At 65.8% G+C, this 26,570-nt stretch overlaps 1 protein-coding gene across 2 annotated transcripts; it reads left to right on the forward strand.

Annotated features, from left to right (window-relative positions):
- The first annotated feature begins 22,297 nt into the window (after window positions 1–22,297).
- On the forward strand, window positions 22,298–26,311 carry RPL29 (ribosomal protein L29). Of its 2 annotated transcripts, XM_028518393.2 has the most exons (5): window positions 22,298–22,384; window positions 24,076–24,208; window positions 24,604–24,648; window positions 24,977–25,041; window positions 25,800–26,311. In XM_028518393.2, exons 1-5 carry the CDS (start codon window positions 22,313–22,315, stop codon window positions 26,208–26,210), a joined length of 726 nt encoding a protein of 241 aa, XP_028374194.2. In that variant the 5' UTR covers window positions 22,298–22,312; the 3' UTR covers window positions 26,211–26,311. The 2 variants fall into 2 exon arrangements, with proteins under 2 accessions (XP_028374194.2, XP_035886147.1); XM_036030254.1 differs by lacking the exon at window positions 22,298–22,384 and having other exon boundaries at window positions 24,179–24,208; window positions 24,605–24,648.
- The last annotated feature ends 259 nt before the right edge of the window (window positions 26,312–26,570 follow it).

The raw sequence follows: 26,570 nt of genomic DNA on the forward strand, positions 1-26,570 counted from the left end.
GGGCTGCCTGGGAATGTGGGCGTCGGGGCACAGGAAGCAAGGGCTGTGGGCAGGGTGGGGGCCTGGTGGCGGATGCCCACAGCCATGGCCCGCGGGCAGCCATGGGGTCGATGAGTCACCACCTGGTGGAGGGCAGGTGGCTCCACTGGCCGGGCCCAGGGGCTGGGGGTCGCCCCTGGGCACAGCCGCACAGCCAGCAGTCCTCCCGGCCGGCTCAGGAGGGCGCTGCCCTCCGGGCCTGGGGCAGCGCTTCCAGCTGGGACGGCGGGAGCTCTGCCCCGTCAGGCTCTCTTCTCGGGGCCCCAGGACTGGGCCAGATGGGGAGGGGGGGCTCTTGACACTGGGGCGGGGGAAAGCCAGGGGCATACAGGTTCCCCAGTTTTCCCTCTTTGAGGGTGACAACCCCGAGGCGCACGGGGTGAGGTGGCCCGTCGAAGGCGCATGGCAGGTGAGTGGCAGGGTGGACACTCAGCAGGGGGCAGGAGGAAGCTGGCGGCTGGGACCTGGGCTCAGGGCGAGTGCCCGGGTGCTGAGCCGTAGGCTGGCTGTCGTGTGAGGCTTCGGGGGACCCCTCCCTGTGTCCCGCCGTCGCTCATCCTCCCAGCCCGGCCCTGCCCTGCCCTGCCGGCCCGGAGTCGCCATACACACACACACACACACACACACACACACACGGCCCGCTGTCCCTGCCCTGCTTCCTCTGACTCAGACCCAAGAACTGCCCTCCAGGGGACCGGAGCCTGGCACCGTCGGTAGGAAACATCCGGCCCAGAGTTCCCCAGAGTCTGCTTGTGCTGCCCGCCCTTGCCTGGGCTCCCAGAAGCACGGGGTGCAGCGGGGCGGGGTGGGGCTGCTGGCCCGGTTGGGGGCAGTTATTGGGTTAGGTGGCTGGGGCAGGGTGCGGGCGCTCTCAGACAACCCTCGGTGCCCTGCCGGCTCTGGGCTGTTCCAAGGGCCTCCACCCCAGGGTGGGCCCCAGGATGCATTGGGCACTGTCCAAGCAGCCACACGGCTGAGCGTGCCCCAGCTGGAGGACCAGGGGGAGCAAAGGCAGCCTTGGCGGTGGGGACCCATCTGCTGACCCTGCGTGTGGGCAGAGGAGCAGGGCTCTGAGCCAGCGCACCCTGGGGCTGGGTCTCAGGGGTCAGAGGGCGGAGAGAGAGGAAGGTGAAGCCCTCAAGGACGGTGGCCTCAGGCGCCTCTCCCCAGAGGGCAGGGTTCCACATGCTGAGCTCTGGGCCCAGACTCTGGGTGGGGGGTTCCTGGGGCCTCGGCCACGCTCCACTCCCCGGAGGGTCCCGCCTGCTGGGTGCCCGGGGCCGGTGGCAGCCACTCAAACCTGAGCCCTTCGCTCGCGCCCTCCAGCCGCCTCTACCAGGTTCGAGTCCTACTGTGTGCTGGAACTGAGGCCACCCTAGGGTGGGTGAGGGGTCCCCCAAACCTGAGCCCTCGTCTAGGCAGGAGAGATGGAATGGGGGTGCTTCTTCCCCGGTCAGGCCCAGCCCCAGAAAGGCTGAGGGACAGGCTCCCCCAAGGCTCCCCCCAACTCTGCCTTGTGTCCCCAGCCAGCTGCTTCCGCCTCTGGCTGTCACCACCCCTCCAGGGAGCCGCCCTCGCCCAAGCTGCGCCCCCACCCTGCCCGTCGGCGCTTCGAGGGCGCCCCGGGGGGCTCTGGGAGGGCAGGGCTGGCTGCACACTGCTGTGTCCCCACGGGGGGGGGAGGGGCGGGGGGAGGCCCCCGCAGGTGAGTCCTTGTCCCCCGGGGAGCCCGGGCTGTCTTGTCCCAGGCCCCGGGTATCACCTCGCTTCCCGAGTGGGGGCACAGCGGCTCCCCGCCGTAACTGCTTCGCACCCCACCGAGGGCGTGGGACCCAGAGAGGCTTTCTGCAGGCCATCTGGCAACTTGAGTCAAAAGGCCTAAAAATAGGCATAACCTTTAACCCTGCCGTCCCGTCCCTGGGAATGTGCCCTCAGAGAATCGCCCCTTGAAGAAAAGTAGACGGGTCAGCCAGGCCGTCGGAGGAGGCGCAGCTGGCTGGGGTTCCGAGGGGAGGTACTCCAGTCTCCCCGTCTGTCCGTCTGTCCATCCGTCCGTGCAGCGCAGGGCCGCCACCGCCGGGCCTTTGCCCCTCCCCCGCCCCACGTGCCACCCTCGGCACACATGACTACCTGGTCACAGGATCCTCCAGTGGCCTGGATCCTGTCTTCTAACACGCCCCAACAACCTCTCCCCGTGGAGCAGAACCCCCCTTCGTTTCAGGACGGTCCCTCCGGTGCCCTCCAGCTGGGGTGAGCGTGGGGTCCAGGAACCTTTGGGGGCCCAGCAGATGAAGCCCTCTTCGGGGCCACGGGCGGGTGGGGGCAGCAGGTCTGCAAGCTACGAGAGGAAAACCGTCCTTCCAGAAGCTGCCCTGCTCGTGCTCAGGGTGGGGGTGTCAGGGCGCCACGTCTGGAAGCAGGACCTGGGTCTGTGACCCAGAAGCCACCGGCCCCTGGCCCCTGTCTGTCCCCAAAGCTGGCGTCCGGCCGTACCCCGTGGGACTGTCTGTCCCCACAGAAGCAGCACTCCGCTCCTGCCCACCCACCGCTCGGACCCGTGTCCCCTGTCTGGGGCCCTCCCCGTCCGCCCCCTCTCCTCTCTGGGCCTCAGGCCTTCTCCCTCCCCATCTCAGAGCCCCCTCCTCCAGGGAGTCTGCTCAGATTTCAACCCCTGTCGCAGCAGCGGGGGTCACCGGAGGCCTCTACCCTCCCTGCAGACCCTAGTTACCTAGTTAGGCGGGGGAGGGGTCTGCCCTGCTGGCCACAGTGCTGCCTCACCGAGAGTCTGGGGGAGGCGGGAGGCTGAGGCCCATCTCCAGGCAGGCTGGCGGGCACCAGGACAGTGCACCCCACTCCCCGCGCCTGTCCCTCCCCACTCAGCAGTGCTACTCCGGGGTGCCCAGACACGGCACGGCCCTCTCCTCCCCTGCCGGTCCAGGCCCTGGGAAGGTTGGGGCTGGACAGCTCCCGGGGGTCATCTGTTCCTCCCTCGCCCGCCCGCAGGCCCTGCTGCCTGCGAATCCTGGGCTTTTCCCACCAGAGTGGAGTGGACCCGCTGGCCTGTGTGCTCCGCATGAGGCCGAGAAATAGAACAAGGAGCGGTCGGGCCCTCAGTCCACCAGCACCGTGGGCTGGGGATGTGAAGGCGTCCCTGCCTCCCGGGAGCTCACGGGCCGCCCAAGCCGTGGACTCTCCCTCCTTCCTGTGCACCAAGCTCTGTCCTGGCTCACGTCACCCGATCTCGCCCCCCTGGGGTGGGTCGTCCTCCCCATCTTTGGGGCAACAGAACAGAGGCATGTAGGGGCGAGGGCCAGGAGCCCCGACGCCGCGCTGTGGTCCTGCAGGCAGCAGAGCGGGAGCCCTGGGGGGCCTGAGAGAGGGGTGCAGGCAGGGGCGGGGGGGGGCCCCCTGGGCACTCGCCTTGCCGGCCTCCTGAGGGCGCTGCAGCAGGTGCTGGGGGAGTTTGGCTCTGGGAGTTTCTACGCAGCCTCTGCGGCGGCCTTGGGATGTGCCTGGAATCCCGAAGCTGAGCTGCAGAGTCCGCTTGCCCAGCGCCTCCGGGCTCCAGGCCAGGACCCGCGCCTCCCGCTTGGCACGTGCTGCTACCCCAGGGACCCCACAGGGAGAGAAGGGGTGGCCTCAGCCACGGCCCCACCCGGGAGAGCAGTACCCGGGGCAGGGGCTTCACCACCACGTGCCCGGCGTCCTGCAGGCTTAGCCGTCCTGAGAGGCGGCACAGAAAACCCTGTGCAAACAGGCCACCCTCTGCTGGGGGCCCCAGGGGCCTCCGAGTGTGTGCAGGGCAGGCCCTGGGGGTGCAAGGGTGCCCCAAGGTACAGGACAGCTGGGCCGGGTCCCAGCTCTGCCGCCCATAGCCGTGTGACCTTGGGCACGGGGCTGAACCTGCAAAGCCCGATTGCTCTCCGGGAAAATGGGGGATGTTGGAGCAGGGCCTCAGAGGGGCAGGGGGGCAGTGTGGGCGGGGGGCTGGCACCGGGAATGGCCCCTTCTGTGTGGCTCTGCTCTCCACAGCGCCGCGGCCAGCGCTCTGCCACCCGCCTGCCTCATTGCCACAGGCTCGCCGCAGTCCCACGGGATGGGGGTCGGGCTCCTGCCCTGCAGAGAAGACACGGAGGCTCCCGGAGGCCGACCCTCCCCGTTCTCAGGCAGAGTGACGGCAGCGGGAATGCCGGGCGGTGCTGCCCCAGCGCAGGGCCGAGGGGTTGGGGGCGGAACCTGTCCAGACTCTGGGATCCTCCGCCTGGAAAAGGAGGACTGGACGTGCGGTCCACAGGGACAGAGGGCGGCACTGCAGCCACGCAGGCTCGGCCGGGTCCCGCTCTGTGGCTCCACTCGGCTTTCCCTCCCACCCAGGCGGGGGCGGGGCAGGGGCAGGCTCAGGATCCTGCGCTGGCTCCCTCTAAGGACAGCAGCCCACAGGCCACTCCTCTGGGCCTCAGTTTCCCCATCCGTAATGGTGAGGCGGAATCACAAGGGCTTTCGGGGGCATCCAAACTTTTGGCGTCTCTGGGCCACACCGGAAGAAGCAGAGTTGTCTTGGGCCACCCATTAAATACACTGGGGCACACAGTCACACAAAAAATCTAATAATGTTTTACGTAAGTTTACAATTTCTTGTGGGGCCGTGTTCACAGCCATTCTCTGGACGCCCCTGGGAGGCGCCAGCAGAGCAGGAGCCCCTCGTTCCGGAGACCGCCCGGTTTCCGGGGGCAGGGTGTCCCGGCAGGGTCTGGGGCAAGGCCTGGGTGGCCCAAGACAGGGACACGAGCCCTCTGCGCCCTGTCGCCCCCGAGTGACCGCAGGTTATCTCCGGCAGACAGCTCCTTCCGCCAGCGCTGCCCTCTGGCCGCCGCTTATCTCCCTGACAGACGGCCGCTGTCCTGATGGAGGAAGAGCCGCGTGTCCTTCGGAGCCGCCCTGCCAGCAGGGCACAGCCGGCTGAGGACGCCGCGGGCCTCCTGGTCCGGCCGGGCAGGGACTGGGGTCTGGGCACCGGGAGGCCAGCTGCTCACTGCCCGCACCCTCCTGCCTCAGGCCCTTGGGGGCCCTGGGCCTGCCTCGGGGACGGCAAGGGCTTGTTCTCGCAGGGACGCTCACCGTTTTCTCCCAGGGCCCTCACCCCAGCCCACGCCCACGCCCACGCCCACCCGGACACACCCCCGCACCAGGACACGCTGGGCCTTGGCCTGGCGGCGGGGAGGGGCTGCTTGGAGCCGTGACCTGCACGGACGCCAGGCGCCCCTGGACACAGAACCTGGCAGGGGCTGGATGTCACAGTCGGCGTGGGCGGGCTGGGTGTGGCAGAGCAGGCGGCGAGCCTGTCCCTTCCCAGCTCCGACAGCGGCTTGAACGCTGGCCCAGAGCCGCAGTGGCCGGCCCAGGTGCCCCGCGGAAGGCGGAGGGCCGGGCCTCCCTGGGGAGCGGCTGCGCTCAGAGGCCCAGCGGTCACCCGTCGCCCAGGACGCGGTGTCTCCCCTTCCCTCTAGCTCAAGGCCGGGGTCAGTCTTCGGTCTGCTGACCCTGCTTCCCTTTCTGTCGTAGCCTGAGCACGGGCAGTCCGTGTGTGTCCTCATGCCGATACGGGCACTGTGCGTCCGTCCGTCCGTCCGTCCACAGTCAGTTCCTCTGTGACTCGGCCACCCCGGGCTCACAGTGGCCTAAAGACGTATCGGTTGATGAATGAATCTTGGCTCCCCACGCATCGGTGATACCCTGGGTTTTTGACCCAAATATGTTTCATCGTTGGGTGCCGAGGCGGCTCCCAACACATGGGCAGTGCCGTGGCTGTTGCTGTCACCCCGAGGAGCAGCGTTGGGGGGGTGGGGGCTGCAGACACAGGGACTGGGGTCCGGCACGGTCTGGAGGCTGGGGAAGTGGATTGGAAGACTGAGGAGGGGTCAGCAGGCAGAAGGGAAGAGGTCCGTTTCCAGGCAGAGAGGACGGCGCGGGAGGGGGGCAGGGGCCAGAGGGACCGTTAGAGCCCGAGGGTGTTCGGCGCAGGTCAGTGGGGGAGTTAAGGTCCGGGGAGGCCGGGCGCAGGGGACCGGCACCGGGCAGCCCGGCAGGTCGAGCGTCGGGAGCAGGACCCACAGGGGACCTGGAGAGGGCCCTCTGGCGAGGCTGGGGAGAAGGTGGATTGGGGAGGGTTTTGCTCCCCAAACCTGGAGCTGCATTTGTGGGGATAGCCAAGGACGCAGGGGCTTCTGTCCCCTGCTCTCACCCTGTGCCCACTCAGACCGCTGGCAGGGGTCAGGCCTGTGTCCGATTTGTTTCTGAGGGCGCAGCGGCCGCGCCAGGGCCAGCCCCACGGCGGGGTCCACGCAGAAGCCCGCCGAGTGAAGGGGCGCCATGGTCCAGAGGCCGGCAGCCTGCGCGTCGGTGCCCACGGAACGGCCTGCCGGGCCCTGCCCACTGGCTCGCGTCCTCGGCCAGGCCGGGCCATGTGGGGCGTGCTGAACGGCAGGCCAGGTGTCCAGGAAGCAGGTGGGTCCCCTCCTCACACTCCCCGGCTGGCCGCCAGCGGGGGAGTGCCTGTGCCCCTCCACCCCAGCAGGCACTATCCACCTGGGACAGGTCAGACCCAGGGCCCGGCCCAGCGGAGTCCACCCCAGCCCCAGCCTCGCCTCAGGCACAGGAGGTGAAGAAGGGTGGTCCAGGGCAAGGCAGGGATCGCCATGCAGTGACCCCTGGGGGAGGGTGGGCAGGGCTGGAGGGCAGCAGCGCCACCCCCACCCCCCAGGAAGGGCTGCGCTGTGCAGGCTCACCACGGACAGCAGGGAAGCAGGGGGCTCTCCGTCTCAGGAGTGTGCGAGCAAGACCAGAAACTGGAGGAGCTCCCGGAGGGTCCTCCCCTCCACCCGCTGCAAGAACTGCCCCCCGCCCCAGCACGCCTTGCTCCCCTGAGCCCCCAAAAACCACCCGCCTCCGTTCCTGGGCTGGGTCGTCCACCCCCCAGACGCAAGGCCTTGTCTGCGGCACGACAGAGCGGCCGCGCTCAGGGGAGTGAAGCCGGCCTTGCCTTCTCTGCGCGCTCGGTACCACACAACGACTGTGTTTGTGCTCAACATCGACAATCGTCTTCTTCCAAAACAAAAACACGAGAGGTCCCAAACCAATGAGCAAAAAGCCTGGGAAGTCACCTCCGTTCCAGGACACACAGACACATCAGCACGCCCCCGGGTTTTCCTCGCAGGAACCCGGGCGATTTCTCCAAAGCCCTGGGGCCGGCTGGAAGGGGCCCCTCCTCTGCGCACCCCCCTACATTTTTTTATGTACCAGGAGCCCTCAGGTAGGGCTGTGGGCCCAGCTCTGCTTCTGCACACGCCCCCCACCCTCTCCCCCACTGCCCAGCTCCCCACCCCCTCGTGCCCCTGAGGAAATCCAGTTTCCCCTGGCACGTGACCAGGCCCCAGGTCTGAAGGAACCAGCGCCCCCACCCCCTTCTCAATGCCCACCCCTCGCTCTCTGCTCCTGGCCTTTGCACCTGTTCTCCTCTTCTCCTGGAACAGCGTTGCCCTCTCTTCCCTGGCTAAGGGCACTTTCATCCTTTGGGTATACCCCTGCCTCCAGGAAGCTCTCCCTGACCTCACCAGGGTTCCCACTGACCCCTGTGCACCCCCACCCCCAGCCTGCACACTCTTTCCTGGCCCTGCCTGGTCACGTGTCTGTCACCTCTATTTTTGAGACAGTTCAGTGTCGCAGGGCCCAGAGCAACGCCTGGCACAGATCATGTGCCTAGAAAGTGTTTGTTGAGTGAGTGAATGACCCCCAAAATGCCCTCAGAACTCTGGGCTGGCCTAGACTAGACCTTCTGGTTCCCAGCTCATTGTCAAACCACAGAGGGCACAACTGTAAGCCTGGACGCTGGTCCGGGGCCCGGGACCGGGGGGGATCCCCACACCCCAAGGCAGGAGGAGAGTGTTTGTGCCCAAAATCCTTTCTCAACATGGTCCTGTGGTTTGGGGACAGCCCCCCGGAAGCCTTCATGAGCAGGGAGCAGGGAGAGGGGCTGGGCCTCCGTTCCTCCTCCAGGGCCCCCGCGGGGAGGACAGGAAGCCCGTGGTCTGGGAGGCGAGTGTGGTCTGGGGTCGGGAGGGGCTCTGGGTGCCGAATGAGGCCACACTCTCAGTGGAGGGAGCGTCCCCTCCCTGGGGACCTGGGGCCTCCGCTCTCAGCACAGGCCGCACGGCTGCAGGGTAGCCCCTCAGGCCTGGGCTGGGGAACATGGGGGCCAGCCCATGCCAGGGGAGGGGGGAGGAGGGACAAGCCTGGGGTCCAGCTTCTGTGGCACTGACTGCCCAGACGGACGTGACCTTGGGTCAGCGGGACCCAAACAGCACAAAGAACTGGCGTGGGCCACCAAGCACCAGGGCCACAGGGCGAACAGCTCCCCAGGGTACCCCTGCCGGCAAGCCCCACCCTTGCAGCTGTGCAGGAGCAACCCTGGGGAAGTGGGCGCTGCTGTCATGACCTCCCCAGCAGCTCCGCTCCCCAGCCCCCCCCCCCCCCCACCTCGGCGCCTGCTGCTGCCTGCACCCAGCCCCAGCAGGACGGGCCATCTTTCACCTGCTCCCCTGTGGAGCCCTGTGTGGCCACCAGGCTGGACGAAGAGCTGCTTCTGCATCCCATGTCCCCTGCCTCCCGCTCTGTGACACATGGGCTCAGTGAGAGTGGGGCCTGCTCACGGCAACCTCGGTGGCCCCGTGCCCTGCCCAGGGTCCGCTCAGCACAGCCGCCGAGACAGGACAGGCACTCCGGGCCGAGGGGGGCCAGGCGGCCTGTCTCTGGGCCCCCCGGCCTGCCCGTCTGAGGCCCCGCCCCCCGGGAGGAGCAGGTGCATGACTGCAGGCGGTGGGCTAGAGGTTCACCATGTCCCTGGCAACGTAAACCCCCTGCCTGGCCTCCCTGCTCCCCCAGGCCGCAAGGCCGTCTGCCCGGGGGTGAGAAAACAGAGACCAGCATGGGGCTGGGGACCGCAGGGGCAGGCCCCGGGGACGGTCGAGGCAGCCAGGAGAGGCAGGGAGGCTGACAAGCTGGGACCTTGACAAGGGGACAGGTGGTGACAGGGCCTCAGGGAGGTGTGAAGGCTTTGGGGGCAGCAGGTGAAGTCCGGGGCCCCCGGCCCGCCTGGGGCTGCACCCACACCCCAGCCGCTCCCCCTGCCCCCCGACTTCTGCTCAGCTCCGACCGACCGTCTGTCACCGGGGCTGCTGATTCACACGCTCGCCCTTCTTTCCTCTTCCCGGCTAATTATAGCTCCTGCGTGTCTTTCTCCCAGGAAAATCGTCTTAACAAATATACCCCCAAGCCAGCTGTAATTAATTTGGTGAGCTTCCCCGTGTGTGGTTCAGGCTGACTCTGAGGACAGGGAGGTCCCAGGTGTGGGGGTGCCGGGGGTGGGACGCGGGGCTCTCAGCCCAGCCCCCGCCCTGCCCGCTGTGCCCCTGGGGACTGTGGGGAAGTACAGTCCCAGCCCCGGTCACGGGGACACTGCTGAGCACTCCCGTGGGCCAGGCACAGTGCCAAGAGCCCAGCTAGGCACGCTGACACTCGGCCCCCCGACACCCGCTGCAGCAGACCCTGCTGGCCCCGCTCCGTGTGAGAGGGGACCGAAGTTCAGCCCTTGCCAGAAGCTCGGGGTCACGTGGCCGCCTGCCGCCCGAGATGGGCACAGGATAAAGCCCGCAGTGCCAGGAGTTGGGAGCAGGGGAGACCCGTGGCCGGAGGCTGGAGCAGCGGGAGGCCCGGGGCTGTCAGAGCCTCCGGGGACAGTGAACTCGCGGCCCTCAGGCGGGCCCCCTGCCTGTCCACGGAGCGACAGCAGTCCCCCTGGACCCGGGCCAGGGCCGAGGCTGCAGGTGCTGTCCGGGTGCCTCACGGGGCCCGGCGAGCGGGCGTCGGAGCAGATGGCCGAGCAGGTGTCCTGCGGGGAGAGGAGACTCCACTGGGACGGGGTCCCAGAGCCACAGTGCCTAAAAAGCTGACATAACCTGGGACTGGACTGGAGGGAGTGGGACAGACAGAGGGACAGACGGAGTCGGAGACTGAAAGATGGAGACAGACCCAGAGAGAAGAAAGGGGCTCAGGGTGGGGGGCTGAGCTCAGAGGGGTGGCCGGGGCTCCAGTCCTGGGGTGGCGGCGGCGGCGCCGGTCCGGCCAGGGGGCCAGAGGAAGACCCCCCGGCAGCAGCGAGGCCACGGCTTTCCTGGGTGGGGACGAGCGGTTCGTGTCGCCGGCCTGAGGCCAGAGGACCCCCGCTGGGTGCTGCAGAGCCGCCCACGCCCTGGCTGCTCGCATGGTTACCTGTAGGAGGCGGAGGGGCAGGCCCAGCGCTCCCCCGAGACCAGGACATTGGGCAGCCTTCTCTGTGTGGGACAAACCCCCCCACCCCACACCCCACCAGCCATTGGGAAAACACCCCTTTTAGCAGCTCCCAAGGCTAAGGGTCTGCCCCCTCCTCAGGCTTCTTGGGCAGGTCCCTTAGCCTCGGGCTGGACCACATTTGTGCCCCCAGACCCCCAGGATGGCGGGTGCTGCCCCCCCCCACCAAATGCACCCGGCCGGTCGGGCTGGGCCCCGGGCAGCGCAGGAGGTGCAGACAGCCTCGCTAACCATGGGCAGGGCAGGCCGCCCCCGGCTCCTCCGACACCTGACTCGGCCGCGCCTGCCTCGGGCCAGGGCCCCGTGCCCGGACCTGTGAGCCAGGCAGCTGTCGGGATTTCCGGCCCGGGGGGCCCCGGGGCTGACGGCTCAGACGTTCTCGTCTGGACTCTCCCAGCCACGTCTGCACTCGGCGGGGCCCTGTGTTTGGGTGCGGGAGCGTGTGTCAAGGGAAAGGAGGGACAGACAGCAGGAAGCAGGTGGCCCCGGGTGGCTCTGAGCCCAGACGCCTGGCACGGCCCCCAGGATGTGCCCTGGAGCCCCAGGAAGTGGGGAGGAAGCGGCTGCTGCCCCCCTGGGAGGGGGTTCATGGGTGCAGGGGGAAGGTGTGCAGGCTGCCCCTTCCTGGTCCAGCCGCCCCAGGGGGCCTGGGGCGCTCGGCTGTCTGGGGCACTTTGAGTGAAACACTTGCTTCGTGGGTCCCCCAGACAAACCATGAAACCTAGTTTTATAATGATGTAACGACCCAGGGTAGGGTCTGGAGCCTCACAGCGCGGATCTGCCCAGCTCAGGCCCGAGTTCCGGGCAGCGGAGCCTCTGTTCCCGCATCCCCAGAGTGACCGTTGGCCAGTTGTCCCCACCTCAGAGAATGCTCAGACCTGCTCGGCCATGCTTTGGGAGGCCCAGCCCCCACCGAGGCTCCCAGCAGACCCCTCGAGGACTCCCCTGGGAAGAGGAGACGGTGGCCCTCAGCCCCCAGCCCCACTGCAACCCGGGGCAGACCCAGCTGGGGTGTGCAGGGTGGAGGCACGGAGCCAGGGCAGCTGGGCGGAGGTCCCCCCCGGGCAGGGCTGAGCACCCCTCCTTGGGTCTTGGAGCGGCGGGGATCGCACTGGCCGAGTGCCTCCTTGCTCCTACCTGAGATCCCCAGGGCTGTCCCCCAGGGCTCCCCCACCCCGGCCCCGGCCCCCTGCCAGGCTGCTCCGACCAGAAGGGAAGGAGCACGCCTGCCCACCCCCACCACAGACCGTTTTTAGCCCCCGAGGAACTCGGCGTCCTCCCAGCAAGGGTGCGTGGGCCGAAGCCGGGTATTAATAGCTCAGCCGGAGGAGGTGACCGAGACTTTCACAGCCAAACCCTGGAGGCTTAGCGCCCCAGGAGGGCAGGGCAGCCGTCCGTCTGTCCACGAGGCCTCTGCTGGCTCTCCAGCCGCCTGTCCCCCAGGGGGTCTCGCACTCCCTCCGGCCTGCAGCCCTTCCCACACGCCTGGTTCCCGCCTTGGCTGGGTCCCCTCGAAGCCCTCCGTGGAAGGGGGACCTCTGGGGTCAGTGCGCCGGTGGTGGGTGGGTGCCCTGAGGCTGGCCCACGACCAGGGCCCGGGGGAGACGAGAACAGAGAGGCCTGTGATAAAAGCCTCTTCCTGGCACCCTGAGCCTCGTTCCTGCCGGCCTGCTCCGGCCCCAGCTCCCCCCACCCGTGGGCTGCTCTGTGGGCTTGGCCCCAAATACCTGTGCACGCTGGGCCCAGGAAGGGGGAGAGGCAGCAAGCCCCGGCTGGCAGGGCTGAGGCCTGGAAGGGTGCCCGGGACGGTGCTGCACCCCCACCTCTCAGGGGCAGCTTGGGAAGTGGCCTGGGCGGTGACCGGGCCCCAGGACGGTGCCATTCTGCCGCCAGGCCTCACCCCAGTGCCAAGGAGGCAGGGAAGAGACCTGAGTCCACACCAGGGGTCCCATACCCCTGCCTCGACCACCCACCCCCACAGCTCTAGCTCATTGCCCCCCCCCCCCAGAGCCCCCAGTCTCAAGCACAGACAGAGGCCACGCTGATGCAGCGAGATGCAGACGGAGGTGGTGCCAGCGTCACCCAGGTGTCACAGCCCAGCAGCCGAGGCCCTCGTCCCAAGAGCGTCCAGGCCTCCCGGGCCCTGCTCTGGTGGCTTTGGCCTCCAGCCCTGCTCTTGGTCCTTATCAGAGTCAAGTTCACTCCCCGGTAGTGCCTCATAGGCACCCTCTGTCCCTGGTCCTGCCGCAACTCACTTCCAGGGAATAGGAAGTCTGGTCCTGACCTTTGTCCTCTGATCCTACCTCAGCCTGGTCCTGACTCTGACCCCAGACCCCAGACCGAGTTTGGCTCCCCATCCTTATCAGGTTCTGAGCAAGAGGCCCTGCCCTCAGACCCCTGACTCCAAGCCAAGTCTGGACCTCTGACTGCTGGACAAGACCGAAACCCGCCCCTCTGACCTGGGACCCCGGCTCCCGCCTTAGGCCCAGGTCCAGCCTGGGCCCCACCCCCTGACTCCCACGGCAGGCTGCGTCCCGAGCCAGCCCCAGGCCTAGCGGGACCAGACGCCCTTCCCTCCTTGAGCCTGGGGCCTGGACTCGCCCCAGCTCCCACCCGGAGGAGGCCCCACGAGCGGCTCACACACACTCAGCCGCCTGGACCCCGGGTCTGGAGCTCGCTGACCCGAGGAGCCCGTCCCAGCGGGCGGAGCAGCACTCGGGCGAGCGGAGGCTGCAAACGTCTGCTCTCTCTGGGCCGGATCTTGTTGGTTCGGACCGACCGCGGGGGAAGCAGAGCCCGCGGCAGAGGGGAGGAAACACAGACGGGCAGGCGGACCCCCGTGCACAGGGACGCCCCCTGGCGGGGTGCGGGGGGCCAGCAGCCCTGGGTAACCGGGGCTGGGACCACGCCCCTTGGGGGGGCGGAGAGACCCGCGTGCCCACAGTGCCCAGCCCGGAGGACACTCAAGTCCCCATCCACGAGGCCCCGCCCCAACGCCTGTACCTCGTCGTCCTTCCAGCTGTGGAACGCGCGTCCCCGGCAGCTCGAAGCGGGTTCAGGGTCAGAGCCCCGGCCGTCCTTCCCGCAAGCAGTGCGACCACCCCGTGCTGCTCAGCCCCGGCCTCCGCCTCCAGGAGCCTCGGCGTCCTCGTGGGGAAGCGGAATGTGACGCCCCCTTCCTCTCGGGGTGCCGCGAGGACAGAATGCAGCTGTGGGAGCAGGGCTCCCCCCACGCCGCCCCCCCCCCCCCCCCCCCCCCGCTCGTGCCCCGCACCTGGCCGACGCGCACAGGAGAGGCTACTGGTGTGCCATCACAGAGCGCGGGCCAGCTGCCGCGCTGGAGGGAAGGGGCCTCCCTCGGCCGCTCCCACACCGGGCTCTGGGGGACACGGTTTGGGGACCCTTGGCCTAGATTCCAGGCTGCCAGAGGGACCAGGAGGAGCATTAGCTGACGATGCCGGGGGCCGGGACCGCGTGCGACTCGTCAGCACAGAATTAGGTCACGGAATTCTTAAGAGGAGCCACAGAAGCCAAAAAACCCCAGGGCCGGAAGGCACTGAACTCCCCCAACTCCCAGGGCCAGGGGTGGCGTGGAGCGGCCCAGGAAGGAAGGGCTCCTGCCCTGGCCAGACGGCAGGCTGGGTGCCGGCGCGACTCCGCCCGTCTGTCCCGGAGCCTCCAGAGGGGGGCCCTCCAGCTCCACCACAGTCTCCAAACCCCCCATTTCTTGGGGATGTCCTGCTTCCCCACTTCTACTCGGCTCGGGTGTCCCAAAGGTCTGGCCGCCCCTAGACAACCCCTCCCCAACACGATGGCCTTGACGGTCCCCTCTCAGGGCCAGGGCCCAGCTGCTGGTGTCCTGTGGGGTGAATCGAGAGGACAGACCCTGCTGGCCTCAGAATCCAGCGCCCTGCAGAGTGGGCCCCGGGCAGCCTGGTGACCGCAGGCGCCAGCCTCTCGGGGCCTCCTGCTCCTCCCGAGGGAGGTAGAGGGGTCGGCACTGTAGGAAGACGGCAGGCGCGTGAGCTGGGCGCCCACGGAGCCCCAGCCGTTTGACGGCCGTCATCTCCGGTTCAGGGACAGAGGGTCAGGCGACATGCCCGAGGCCACAGAGCCAGGACATGGCCGAAGAAGGGTCTGGCCTGAAGCTGCTGACCTGAGAGCTGAGGCAAGGAGGGTGGTCCCGGAGGTGGGGTGCCCCTCCACGGGCGGCAGCAGAGACGACAGCCAGCGCCCCCCCCCCCCACTTTGCAGAGGGCAGCCCAGCCTCCGGCCAGCGGGCCGAGCCCCACCCCCGGGCCTTTCCCACTCGACCTTTCCGGGTGGCTAATGAGGGCCCGGGCACCACTCCGTAATTGGCCTCATTAGGCGGCTGGGACTGCCCAGGGGACGGGGTGGCGGATGCTGGGCCCCGTGGGGACAGGCCAGACAGCCTCCCGTTAATTACCTGAAAAATCAGACAATTAGGCCTCCTGCCACCAGCCTGCCCACGTCCTGCTGGTCCCTAATTACTGACGGCTGCTGAGCAGGCTGGCGGTGACCTGGATTTGGACGGAGGACCGGCCACTGTCACCGCCCCACCCCCACATTACCTCCGTCCCCGGCTGCACCTCAGGCACGGAGAGCTGGGGTGGGGGGGCGTGTCTGCCAGGGGCCCTCCCCTGAGGTCCACCTGCCCGGTCCTGGACCCTCCCTGCCCGCTGTCTCTCCCGCCACAGGCAGCTCTGTAAGAGAAGAGACAGAAGCCCGGACCTCAGAGCCTGCGAGGATGGGTGGGCTTCTGAGGGAGGGGCAGGGACCCAGAAAGAGGGGTCCAAGAGCTGTGGGGGTGGGTGATGTGGCCGTCTCCCCCTCCTGCCCGGCTCCTCCAGGGAATGAGACCTGGACTTCGTTCAGGAGTAGAAACGGCAAAGACGACTCCAAGACCAGAGGGTGCTGGGGGCGGGGGCCTGTCCCCGGGGACTGCCCCCTCACAGAAGGGACACCAGACCTGGGCACAGCACACCCATGGGCAGTCTCCGGCGCACAGAGCGGGGCCTGGTCCGGCGGGGGTGGCCCAGGAAAGCTCCCCAGAGGCAGTGACCTGCGGGCTGAGGCCGGTTGGGACACATGGTCCGGGCCTGCGGGCCAGCATGAGGGGAGGGCTGGCATGGATCCTCCTCCGCTGAAAGCAGAGACAGGGGCAGGGCTCCAGGCAACGGAGCTGGGGGGCAGTTAGGCGGGCCCTGCCCCAGGAGCAATGGACAGGGGAACTAGATGGACACGGTGGGGTCTACAGTGAGGCTCAGAGGGGTCAGGCGAGGCAGATGCACTGTCCCCGCTGCCTGGTGGCTGCCACTGCCACCTCCGTGGATGGGCCCAGAGGAGAAGGGCGGGCCGGGGGCTGTGTGCGTCCCTGCAGGCTGCAGCCGGCAGCTCGCACGCAGGAAGTTCTTGGGCCGCCCCTCCCTGACCCGTTTCCTTTCCCGGTTCCTGTGCTGAGACCGAAAGTCTCTTCTCTCATTCCCCTGGGGACCTGGGAGAGGCCCCCCCACCTCAGAGGGACACGCCCTGTCCAGAGAGGTCACACAGCCAGCTGTGTGGAGTGGGCCCCAGAGAGGCACCCGCCCTGGTCTTCCAGGGCAGACGGAGGCCCAGCCAGCAAAACGTGCGCCGCGGCAAAGTGCTCGTCCCACGGGCGCTATGCCGTGTGCCACCTGGGGGACGGGGCTCACAGGCCGCAGGGGTGGTCGTGGGAGGAGTGCCAGCCTGGGATGCCAGGCCTGGGGGCTGTGGTGCGGGCCTCGCCCACACCGGCCACCTCCACCTCCTCCTCGAGCCGCGGTCTCCGGACCCCGTGAGCGGGGCTCCTCTCCCGCACCCCATTCCGAGTCCTGCGAGAGGCCAGGGAAACGGGGAGGCACGCACTCCTCGGGGGACACCTGGCGGCAAAACTGTGTTGGGGCCCGTGTGCCCTAGACAGCCTTCCCCCGAGCCTCAGTTTCCCCATCTGTCCCACGAGGCCGTAGCGGGGCCATGGAGGGGTGGCCAAGAAGGCTCTAGGAGGGGTCTTTATGGTGCGTGCTGGACCCTGAGACTCCGGGGGGCCAGAGGTCAGGAACTGAAACACGGGGGGCAGAGCAGCCGAACCCCATCCTGTCCATGCCTCCCCACTGGTCTGGGCAGCTGACAATCATGTGTAGTTGCCCCGTGCCCCCCAGCCTGGCTACCCGGGCACTCCTTCCTGAGCACATCCCTTTGCTGTGTGGTGATCACTAGAGGGATGCAGGGCTTCCGGACTCCTGCCACCTGCTCCCCAGGGAGTCAGAGCCCCGTGGCACACTCACCCGTGGGCACACGCGTGGGCGGCCAACCCTGAAGCCCTGATTGCCTGTCGCCTCTGCACCCAGCTCGGCTCTCCGTTCGGGAGAGCAGGTGGTGCCCCCCACTGCCGATGGGCGCTGTTCTCACAGCCCTGGGCCTCGAGGCCCCTCGGGGAGCCCGGCTCACCATCCTCCCGTCCTCACGAAGTGTGCTCACGTTGCTCACAGGTGTACACCTTTCTGAGCAGTGGCGCCCGCTCATGGAGGCTGGTGCTGTGCCTGACACACACAGGGGCCCTCTTAATGCCGGTGGGAGGGACAGCGGACGGGTGGCTGGATGGACAGTCCAGTGACCTGTCCAGGTCCCCTCGCCATTTGGTGGCAGACGTGGGACTTGAGCCGGGTCCTGGGCTCCATGCACTGCCCGTCTTACCCTGAGCGCAGCCTGACCACTCAGCCAGGATCCCCTTGAGGACGTAAGGGGATCTGAACGCCCCCATCTGATCCCTAACCTCTGGCTGCCCCCCCCGCCCCCGGCAGCCTGGGTGCCCCCGGCCCGACCAGGGGTGGGGGAAGAGCTGGAGGAGGGCCACACTGTCTGGGCCAAGAGAATCCTGCCATTCGTTGTCGCCTCCGGGGTCCAGAGCTGGGCGGAGGGCACAGCGGAGAGCGGAGAGGGAGAGGGAAAGTGGTCTGTCACATTTCACCGCTGCCACAAGACACAGTGAGGGGACGTGAGCGTCAGACCCTTCGGGTGGGAGGCCCTTGGAGGCCGGCCGCTGGTGGGCGGGGCAGGGCAAAGGGTGTGGCGGGCCAGAGGCAGAGCCTGCAGGCCGCAGGTCCCCAGCTAGCGTCCTCCCACCTCTCCGTGCAGGGTGGAGTCAGCCGGACCCAGGTGCCACCTGCCTCGGGCCCTCAGTCGGCCCCTGAGCTCCGGCAGCTCGCTTTCTCCCGAGGCCCCAACGCCCTCATGCAGAATCAGGCAAACAGTGAGGTTACAGGGAAACAAAACCCTAGGCAATGTCCTCAGGCACTGAGGATGCTCCCAATGGCGGCTACGGTGCATCCCGGTTCTCCTGCGGGGAAGCTGAGGTCTGGAGAGGGGAGGTGATACCCCAGGGGCACTGGCAGCACCAGGACAGGCACTCCAAGCCCAGGGCACCTAGTGCAGCGTCTGGCCACCCTGACCCCCGGGGCGGGGCGGGAGAGATCCGGCAGGGACCGACCGGGTGGCTGCACCCTGACGTCTCGGCTTGGTGTGTGCAGGAGGGCCACGCTCTCAGCCGGAAGCCTCTGCCGGACGTGGCCAAGCACACATCCTGGCGAGGATGGAGGTCGCCGGGCGGGCGACACCCTCTCGGCTCTCTCTCAGGGCTGCACCAAGGACAGTCTGCTCCCGGGAGATGGCGACATGAGCTGAGCCTCAGGGTCGGTGCCCGTGGCCTGGCAGCTCTCCAGCCAGCGGACTGCAGGCTCCCCTGTGATCAGGGTCACGGGGTCACAGCATGGCATGTTGAGGCCTGCACCCCAAGGACAGGACTGAAAACCGGTCCAGTCCTGGGGGAGGAGCTAAGTACCAGCACCACCAACGCCCCCTCCGGCTCCAAGAATCCCAATGGACGATCATGGGCACCTCACTTGACAGTCTGTAGAGCATGGCACCATACCATCTCCCAGGCGGGGTCTCGGTGGGCTTCCTGCCAGGGTCTGCGGCTGGGTGGCCTCCAGTGTTCACCCTCCCCAGCCTGACCAGGGCTCTGGGGCAGGGGTCACCGTCATCCTCATTCTGCCGAGGCAGGTTGAAGACCCAGACAACGCAGAGCCTTGCCCTAGATCCCACATCCTTGCATGGAGGCGCCAGGCCTTGAACTAGGCTCAGCCCGACCCTTGAGTGGGCACCCCTCACTGCTGGCACGTCTCACTGCATGGGAGTTCTGGCCACTTCTCACTGCTGGGCTGGGGGCCCCGCTGGGGGCAGGTGGCACCTCAGAGGGCCAGGGCTGTGCCAAGGGTGTGGCAGGCTTGGGCCTTGAGCTGGGGAGCAGGAGGCGGAAGTCACCACAGGACCCCCGTCCTGGCTGGTCCTGGCCCTTCACCCACAGTGCATCAGGCATCTCGGTGTATCGCCCCCGGGGCTTCTGCAAGTACCGCTGGCCCTCCCACAACACGCACCTGCCTAGGACCCGGCCCAGGGCCTCCTGGGCCAGCCCCAGCCCCTACTCTGCTCTGACAGGGGGTCTCCGGAAGGACCCTCAGAGCCCTGCACCACGGGGGTGACAGGGAGCTGACATTACGTCTCCAGGCAGATGGAGGAGGTGGGGCCGGGGGAGGGCGTCAGCCCGCCCAGGAGTCGTGCTCAAGTTTGCAGTCACGCAGTTTTCAGAGGAGGAGGCAGGACTCGGTGCCGTGTGGTGGGGGGAGAGAGACACAGGGACAGGGACCCCGATCTGAGCCCCTGCTTGACCCACCGCTTGCGTTCAACAGTGCGAGGCAAGTGTGCCCGCCTGAGTGTTTGTGGGGGTGTCCTCCCAACAGGCGTCGTGCTGGACCGAGCCCACTGCCACCACCGCGGCCAGGCTGGTCCCCCTCCACGCTGCGAGTCCAGGGTCCAGGCCGGCCTTGACCCCAGCTCTGCTCCGAAACTCTGTCCTCAGAGGGAAGACCTGGATACAGGCTGGTGAGAGAGGGCCACCTGCCCTCCCCCGCCCTGTACCCTTCCCCTCTCCAAGACTCCTTTCCCGTCTCCTCCCAGGGAATCCCTTTCCGGCGGCTGCAAAGTTCCCCCTCTCCGCCCCCACAGCCCCCCGGCCCCGCCCCCACGCCAGGGCGGGAGCGCGGCAATTCCAGTTATTTTTAGCCGAGCTGCATCCTCCAGGAGCTCAAGTCAAGGGGAAGCCACCCCCGCGTCTCCGGGAGCTGCTTGCGGAAAAGGATCGATTCAAACCAGCGCTGCCAGGGCCCGGTGCCAGGCGGGCAGCCGGCGCTGAGACGGCCGAGCCGACACCGGGGCCTCTCACCGGCTGGCTTCCCGAGCTGGGGCCCCGTTGCTGAGGGGGACGTCCCCGCATGCCCCGCACTGCCGTACTCAGCTGCTGCCCCTCCGCCCCCCTCTCCTGGCCCCATCCCCCACCGTCCCTGCCCACGGAGAGCAGAGCATCCTCCCCACACCCCTCTGGATGTCCCATCCCCCTCTGGTCAGGGCACCTCCAGGGAGATTTGGGGGGTGGAGAAGGACCCCACATTGCCTGCCTGGCCTTCTGGCTGGTTCAAGTCTCCTTCAGGGAGGGCTGCCAGGTGCCATGGAAACCGTGGGCCGGGCCCAGGTGAGTGTTTGGTGCACAGGGTCCCAGAGCCTCGCCGTCAGCTGCCGAGTGGGTAGTGCCCTCCTCTTCCTCCTACAGGTGAGCCTTGAGTGAGCAGCGGCCACCTGGTGTCCAGGTAGGATCTGAGGTCACTATGCTGGTGAGTGTCAGAATGTGCACCCCAGTCTCTGATGGCAAACCCTGCTCCTTTAGCCCTGGCTGTGTGGCTCAGTGGATTGCCTGCCGCCTGCGAACCAAAGGTCGCTGGTTGGATTCCCAGTCAGGGCACATGTCTGGGTTGTGGGCCAGGTCCCCAGTAGGGGGCGTGAGAGAGACCGCCATACACTTATGTTTCTGTCTCTCCTCCTTAAAAAAACCAAAAAGCGTGCTCCTTTAACTCCTAACGGACATACACAGGCTTCACAGTCCGTTCACTGTCCGTCCGGCCCTGAACCCTCTCTAGGGGAAGACACCCCACCCCCCAGGGGAGACCCAACCTGCCCGAGAGAACCTCCTGAGAATGGGAAGGCAGGGGCTGGAGCCTTAGGTAGGTACACGGGAGGATGGGTGAGCAAAACGCGGAGTGAGGAGACCCCCACAGAAATCCCCCCGACAAATACCGAGGGCTTCCGGCGGGCGGGGCGCTCCCGCTGCATCCTCGGTCCAATGCTGCCCCCGTGTGGGCCGCGGGCTCACACTCCCCGCTGCGGAGGCCGCACCACCCCGGGCCGGGCGTGTGCCCCGCCCCTCCCAGGGAAGACCAGACGCCCGAGCTGTGAGCCGTCCCCCAACTGGCTGCGCCTGCAAGCCTCCGCCTGGACAGTCGCCCCCTTCCCGGCTGCCACCGCCTTTCCCTCACCCGGGAGCTGCGGATCCCTCTGCTGGAGGGAAGTGAACTTAAGAGTTTATTTGCCAACTCTCCACCTCGTATTGCAACCTCCACCTCCAGCGATTCGACCGTAGCTTGCACACCCCTTGTGTCAGGCCCTCGGGGTCTCTGATGAAACAGTCTGACTCTGGTACCCCAGGGGGGGCAGACTCAGAGCGCGGCGATGGGCGTGCGGTTCCATTGATGCTGCCCAAATAGGCCCCGGCTGCGACCGCGGTCCCAGGCAAGGGGGAGCAGTGACGGGAGTGAGGAGCTGAGGGGACTTGGCCAGCGGCCAAAGGGGACCAGGACCCGGAGTACTTCCATGCTTTTCAGAGTGGGAAAGATGGTAGGGCCAGTCACACGTAGGAATGACTTTCTTTTTCTTCCTTGCTTCCTTCCTTCCCCCCTTCCTCTCCTCATAAGTGAAACTTTATTATAGAGGCTCTCCTGTAACCTGATTTTATTCATTCAGTCGTAATTTGTGGACACTTTTTCCTGTACAGGAAAATCCTTTGCAACCCCCATTTATTTTACACATTTAAAAACCTTAGTCTGAAAGGGATCAATAGCCCTGACCAGTGTGGCTCAGTGGGTTGTGCGTCATCTCACAAACCGAAGGGTCACAGGTTCAATTCCGGGTCAGGGCACACACCTGGGTTGCGGGCCAGGTCCCCAGTTGGGGGCGCATGCGAGAGGCACCCACACATGGGTGTTTCTCTCCCTCGCTTTCTCCCTCCCTTTCCTTTTCTCTAAAAATAAATAAAATCTTCTGAAGAAGAAGAGAGGTCAGTGACCACCAGCAGATGGCAGAGGAGCCTCTGACGCAAAAGTGGAGGAGAACGAGCCCTCCGTCTAGAGGGCTCTCCCACCCTCTGAATGAGCAGCTCTCGTCCCATCTCAAGGCCCCGCAGGGTCTGTCTCCACGTACCACCCTGTGTGGTGTGGACCTGGGCGGAGCCAAGAGCTGGACTCAGCTGTTTCTTTCTTGGCACCGGGCCACTCCATCAGCATCCGAGCCGAGCCTGCCCCCTTTCTCTTAACTCACACCTGCCAGACTTCTCTCTCCCGGCTCTGGAATGCCCCCCGTGAGGCCATCTGCACGTCCTTCCTCCACATCTTCCTTCCCCTTCGCTCCCAAAGTTGGTGCCGTCCATTTCTGTCTCTCCACGAACCCGCCCGGCCGAGGCATGCCCATCCTGTGGGTGTTTATTAAGTGCCTCTTGTACATCGAGTGCTGTGCCGGGTCATGAGAAAGTGAAGGTGACTGAGCCGGTCCTGAACTCGTGGCACCTGCGCCAATGGACACACCTACAAGTACACAAGGGACATAGTTAGAGGTGTGGGAATGATCTGAGGAGGAAGCAAACAGATTGTGAGAACACTGAGTCTCTGGGGAGATGGGGCAGAGGGTTCTGTCTTTCCTGGCTAGGGTGGCCCAGGGAGGCCTCTCCAAGAAAGCACAGCGTCCAGTGAGTAGGGAAAAGGCGGGCCTGGGGGAGGGGTAGCAGGTGCAAGGGCCCCGGAGTGGGAGCAAGCTTGGCAGGAAGGGAGGAAGCCCACGGGTGCGGAGAGCAGTGAATGGTTGCCATGGTTAGGAGAGGTAAAGAATTTCTCTCCAGGCCCGGCAGGTGTGGCTCAGTGGGTTAAGCACTGACCTGTGGACCAAAGTGCTGTGGTTCAATCCCCAGCCAGGGCACATGCCTGGGGTGCAGGCCAGGCTCCCTTGCTGGGGGGGGGGGTTCGAGAAGCAATCACACACATTGATGTTTCTTTCTCCTTCTTCCTCTCTTCCCCTCTGTCTAAAAATAAATAAAATCTTTTTTTTAAAAGAATTTATTTATTTTTTAGAGAGGGAAGGGAGGGAGAGAGAGAGAGAGAAACATCAATGTGCAGTTGCTGGGGGTCATGGCCTGCAACCCAGGCATGTACCCTGACTGGGAATTGAACCTGCAACACTTTGGTTTGCAGCCTGCATTCACTCCACTGAGCTACGCCAGCCAGGGCAATAAAATCTTTTTTTTAAAAAAGAAAGAAACTCTAAACCTAAAAAAAAAAAAAAAAAAAAGAAAAGGGAATTGATCTCTAATGCAAGGGGAAGTCCATGCAGACTTTACAGGACAAGATCTGATTTGTCTCAAAAAGCGCGCTCTGGCGCCCCCTGCTGTGTGGAGAGTGAACTGTAGCTGGAAGAGGTGGAGACGGCAACAGTGTTAGGAGGCAGCGCTCACTCCTGCTGGATGTCAATGGGTGTGTCACACCTAATGCATCCAAAAAGAACGTCTGGATCGGTGACCGCCCCCCCAAAAGCAAAGCAACAAAACCCCTGTCTTTTCCCCAACCTCCCCTATTTTCATAAACAGCATCACCATTCACCCAGATGTTCAAGCCGAAAACTTGGGGATCACCTTGGCCTCTCTCAGCTTCACCCCAAGTCCAGTCGATTCTCTTTCCTCCCTTATTCAGTCCTCTCCTTTTCATGCCATCCCGCTGCTATGGTGTCTGCACCCCCCTCCTCTCAGCCCTCTCTTTTTGGAACCCCTCACAGTCCACTCTCCATGCCAAGGGAACTTTTAAAAAACTTTATTTACTTATTTTTATTTTATTTATTTTTAGAGAGAGGGGAAGGGAGGAAGAGAAACATCAATGTGTGGTTGCCTCTCAAGTGCCCCCTACTGGGCACCTGGCCCGCAACCGGCCTGACTGGGAATTGAACCCTCAACCCTTTAGTTCACAGGCACTCAACCCACTGAACCACACCAGCCAAGGCGTATCTATTTATTTTTAGAGATAGGGTAAAGGAAGGTGAAAGAGAGAGAGAGATATCCATGGGTTGCCTCTTGGAGACCTGGCCCGCAACCCAGACTAGAGCCTGGACCAGGAATCGAATCTGCCACCTTTCTGTTGGCAGGCCGGTGTTCTATCCACTGAGCCGCACCAGTCAGCCCCCTCCCCAGGGGTAGTTTTCAAAAACGGGAATCCATTATGTCCTGCCTACATATCCCCCTAGTACTCCCTTCTCCTTCAGGCCTTTGATGAGACTTGGGCCCTAGAGAGTGGTCCAGGAGGAATGAGGGTGGGGACGGAAAAGGCAAGACCCACAGGGGCCGGGCCAGGCTCGTAGCACCGCCTTCCCATCTGACTAGTGCCCTCTCGGCCTTAGGAACCTTTCTCCCTGGCGCTGGGGGAAGCTTTTTCAGTAGGACCTTCCGGCCTCCGCGACCTGTTTCCCGTGTGGCACCGCGGCCTCCCTCTTTCTCTTCCGGTCTTAGGCGCTTCGAGAGCCGTGGGCTTGGGTGAGTGCTGGTCGCGGAGAATCCGAAGCCATCTGCGACTCCCGAGCGGCGGCGGGGCTCCAGCCTCGGGGAGGACCGGGAGACCGGCTGCTGGCTGTGGGGAGCGGAGGCCGCGAGGCGGGGGCAGGGAGTGTCGGCTGTGGAGCAGATGGGAGGGAGGGAGAGAACGCGGAATGCTGGAGTGCGCAACCTTGTGGCTGGCTGGGGGATGTTGGTTTGGGGGCACCATTGCCGGAGTTTGCGGGGCCTGGAGACGGGTCGGGCAGGTGGGAGCCGCAGATGCCAGGCATCTTGCTGCAGCCTCCCGGCCTCTGGCCTCGAGTTCCTCTGACCGGGGCGGCGGAGGGAGGCGCCGTCCCGAGCCCGCAGCCCTGATCGCCGCTCTCGTCCGCCAGGTGCAGAGATGGCCAAGTCCAAGAACCACACCACGCACAACCAGTGTAAGTCCCTCCGGCCCGGCTCCGTCTCAGCCGCGGACCCTGGCAGGGATCACGGGGACTGGGGCGGAGCAAGGGAGCAGGATTCTGCCGCGGCCTTGGGGCTGATTTTGGTTTTAGCCGGTAGTACCTTTGCGGGGTGTAGACTTAGAAGTCAGGGGTCCGCTGGGGTACCCACAGTGCTTTGCAGTCAGTGATGCGGGGTTTCCGGGATCTCAAGAAAACCCGCTTTGGGAGGAATGGCTGTCGCAGGCTCAGCAGCTGTGATATTGAGTGGCATTGCTGGGGGAAACCTTATTTTGATCTAATCCCTCCCCTCCCCACCCCACAGCCCGAAAATGGCACAGAAACGGCATCAAGAAGCCCCGATCGCAAAGATACGAGTCTCTCAAGGGGGTAAGTGTGTGTGTCTGGCCGCAGCTGCCCTGCCAGGGCCCTGCTGGAGTTTTTCTCCCGTTCTGCCAGGCCCACAGGAGAGCTGTATCTGGCCTTTCCCAGCCCTGGATGTAGCCTCTGGTCAGGTGTGACCCGCCTCTCAAGGGCGGTTTGACCACCTCCTGAGCCAGGGGGTTCTGAGGGATGCATTCAGAAGGGGGGTGTTGTGGGGGCTGGGGGCTGAGTCCTCTCTCCGTACCCCTGGTCTGTGTTCTGCCGGGGAATCACCAAGTCTCTGAGCCCTGATTTCTGCGTCTTGGTCTCTTGCTCTACCTCATTTGCCGTGAATCTGTTGTGCCAGGTTTGGTGTTGAGCTCACGCCTTCCTAGAAGGGGGCGGGGGTGGCCCTGCTGCAGGAAATGGAAGCTCTGCCACCTGGGGGCTCGGGGAGGGGCGGCCTTCATGTCGTCTTTTCTCCTGCACTGGCACGTGAGCGCCGCTGGGCTCTGGGCACATGGCCCTGAAGATGAGGTCTGTGTACAGCATTCTCGGGGGGTGGGGGAGTTGGCTTCTGGGGTGGGGGTACTGGCGTCTCTGCAGGTGAGTCCCCAGGGTTGGTTATCTCGGCAGTAAGGTCGGTCCGGTGCTCTCCGGGCCCCCGACAGGCCTCTGCCGGAGTCCGCTGAGTCCCCTGGGTACCGCTGTGGAGTGGGGCACCAGGGGTGACGTGGGGGCCCACGTGCTGCCCTCACAGGCTCTGTGCCTCTCCTGCCTTGTAGGTGGACCCCAAGTTCCTGAGGAACATGCGCTTTGCCAAGAAGCACAACAAGAAGGGCCTGAAGAAGATGCAGGCCAACAACGCCAAGGCCATGAGTGCACGTGCTGAGGCTATCAAGGCCCTGGTCAAGACCAAGGAGGCCAAGCCCGCGATCCCAAAGGGCAGCAGCCGCAAGCTCAGTCGGCTCGCCTACATCGCTCACCCCAAGCTCGGGAAACGCGCTCGAGCCCGCATCGCCAAGGGGCTCCGGCTGTGCCGGCCAAAGGCCAAGGCCCAAACCAAGCCCCAGGCTGCAGATGCGGCTCAGGCTCCGGCTCAGGCCCCCAAAGGTGCTCAAGCTCCCAAAGGTGCCCAGGCCCCCAAAGGTGCTCAGGCCCCCAAAAGTGCCCAGGCCCCTGCAAAGGCTCCGTAGTAGCCTCTGTCCGCCGGCGTGAGGGCAGAAGGACTGATGCGCCCCCGGGCTGGGGTCCTCCTGTGGTGTCTGTGCAAATAAACCTGAGGCAGGTCTGTCCGCCAGCCTGTGTCTGTGGTCCCGATCCCAGGACTGGGGCTCAGGTTCGGGTTCAGGTGGGGTCAGTGCCTCCATTTTCTGTGGGAGAGTTTGTCCTTTGGCTGGCTGGGTGTGTGCGGTTGGGCGGCAGGAGAAGTAGTTCCCTGGGCTAAAAGGGGGGGGGGCCTAGTGAGGAGTGGTTGGTGGTGGGCTGGTGGGGAGAGGGGGGCACCCCAAACAGCCTCGCAGGCCTTGCCCCTGGTACGGGAGGGGGAAGGGGTC

The sequence above is a fragment of the Phyllostomus discolor genome, chromosome 7 (assembly GCF_004126475.2).
Source record: "Phyllostomus discolor isolate MPI-MPIP mPhyDis1 chromosome 7, mPhyDis1.pri.v3, whole genome shotgun sequence".
NCBI classification, from domain to species: Eukaryota; Metazoa; Chordata; class Mammalia; order Chiroptera; family Phyllostomidae; genus Phyllostomus; species Phyllostomus discolor.

Excerpts from the sequence above, each read along its gene's own strand:
- RPL29 (XM_028518393.2), top strand. The coding sequence starts at position 22,313 with ATGGGGCAGAGGGTTCTGTCTTTCCTGGCTAGGGTGGCCCAGGGAGGC. Across the intron at positions 22,385-24,075 it reads CCAAGAAAGCACAGCGTCCA|GAACCTTTCTCCCTGGCGCT; the intron begins GTGAGTAGGGAA and ends TCTCGGCCTTAG. Across the intron at positions 24,209-24,603 it reads TTCGAGAGCCGTGGGCTTGG|GTGCAGAGATGGCCAAGTCC; the intron begins GTGAGTGCTGGT and ends CTCGTCCGCCAG.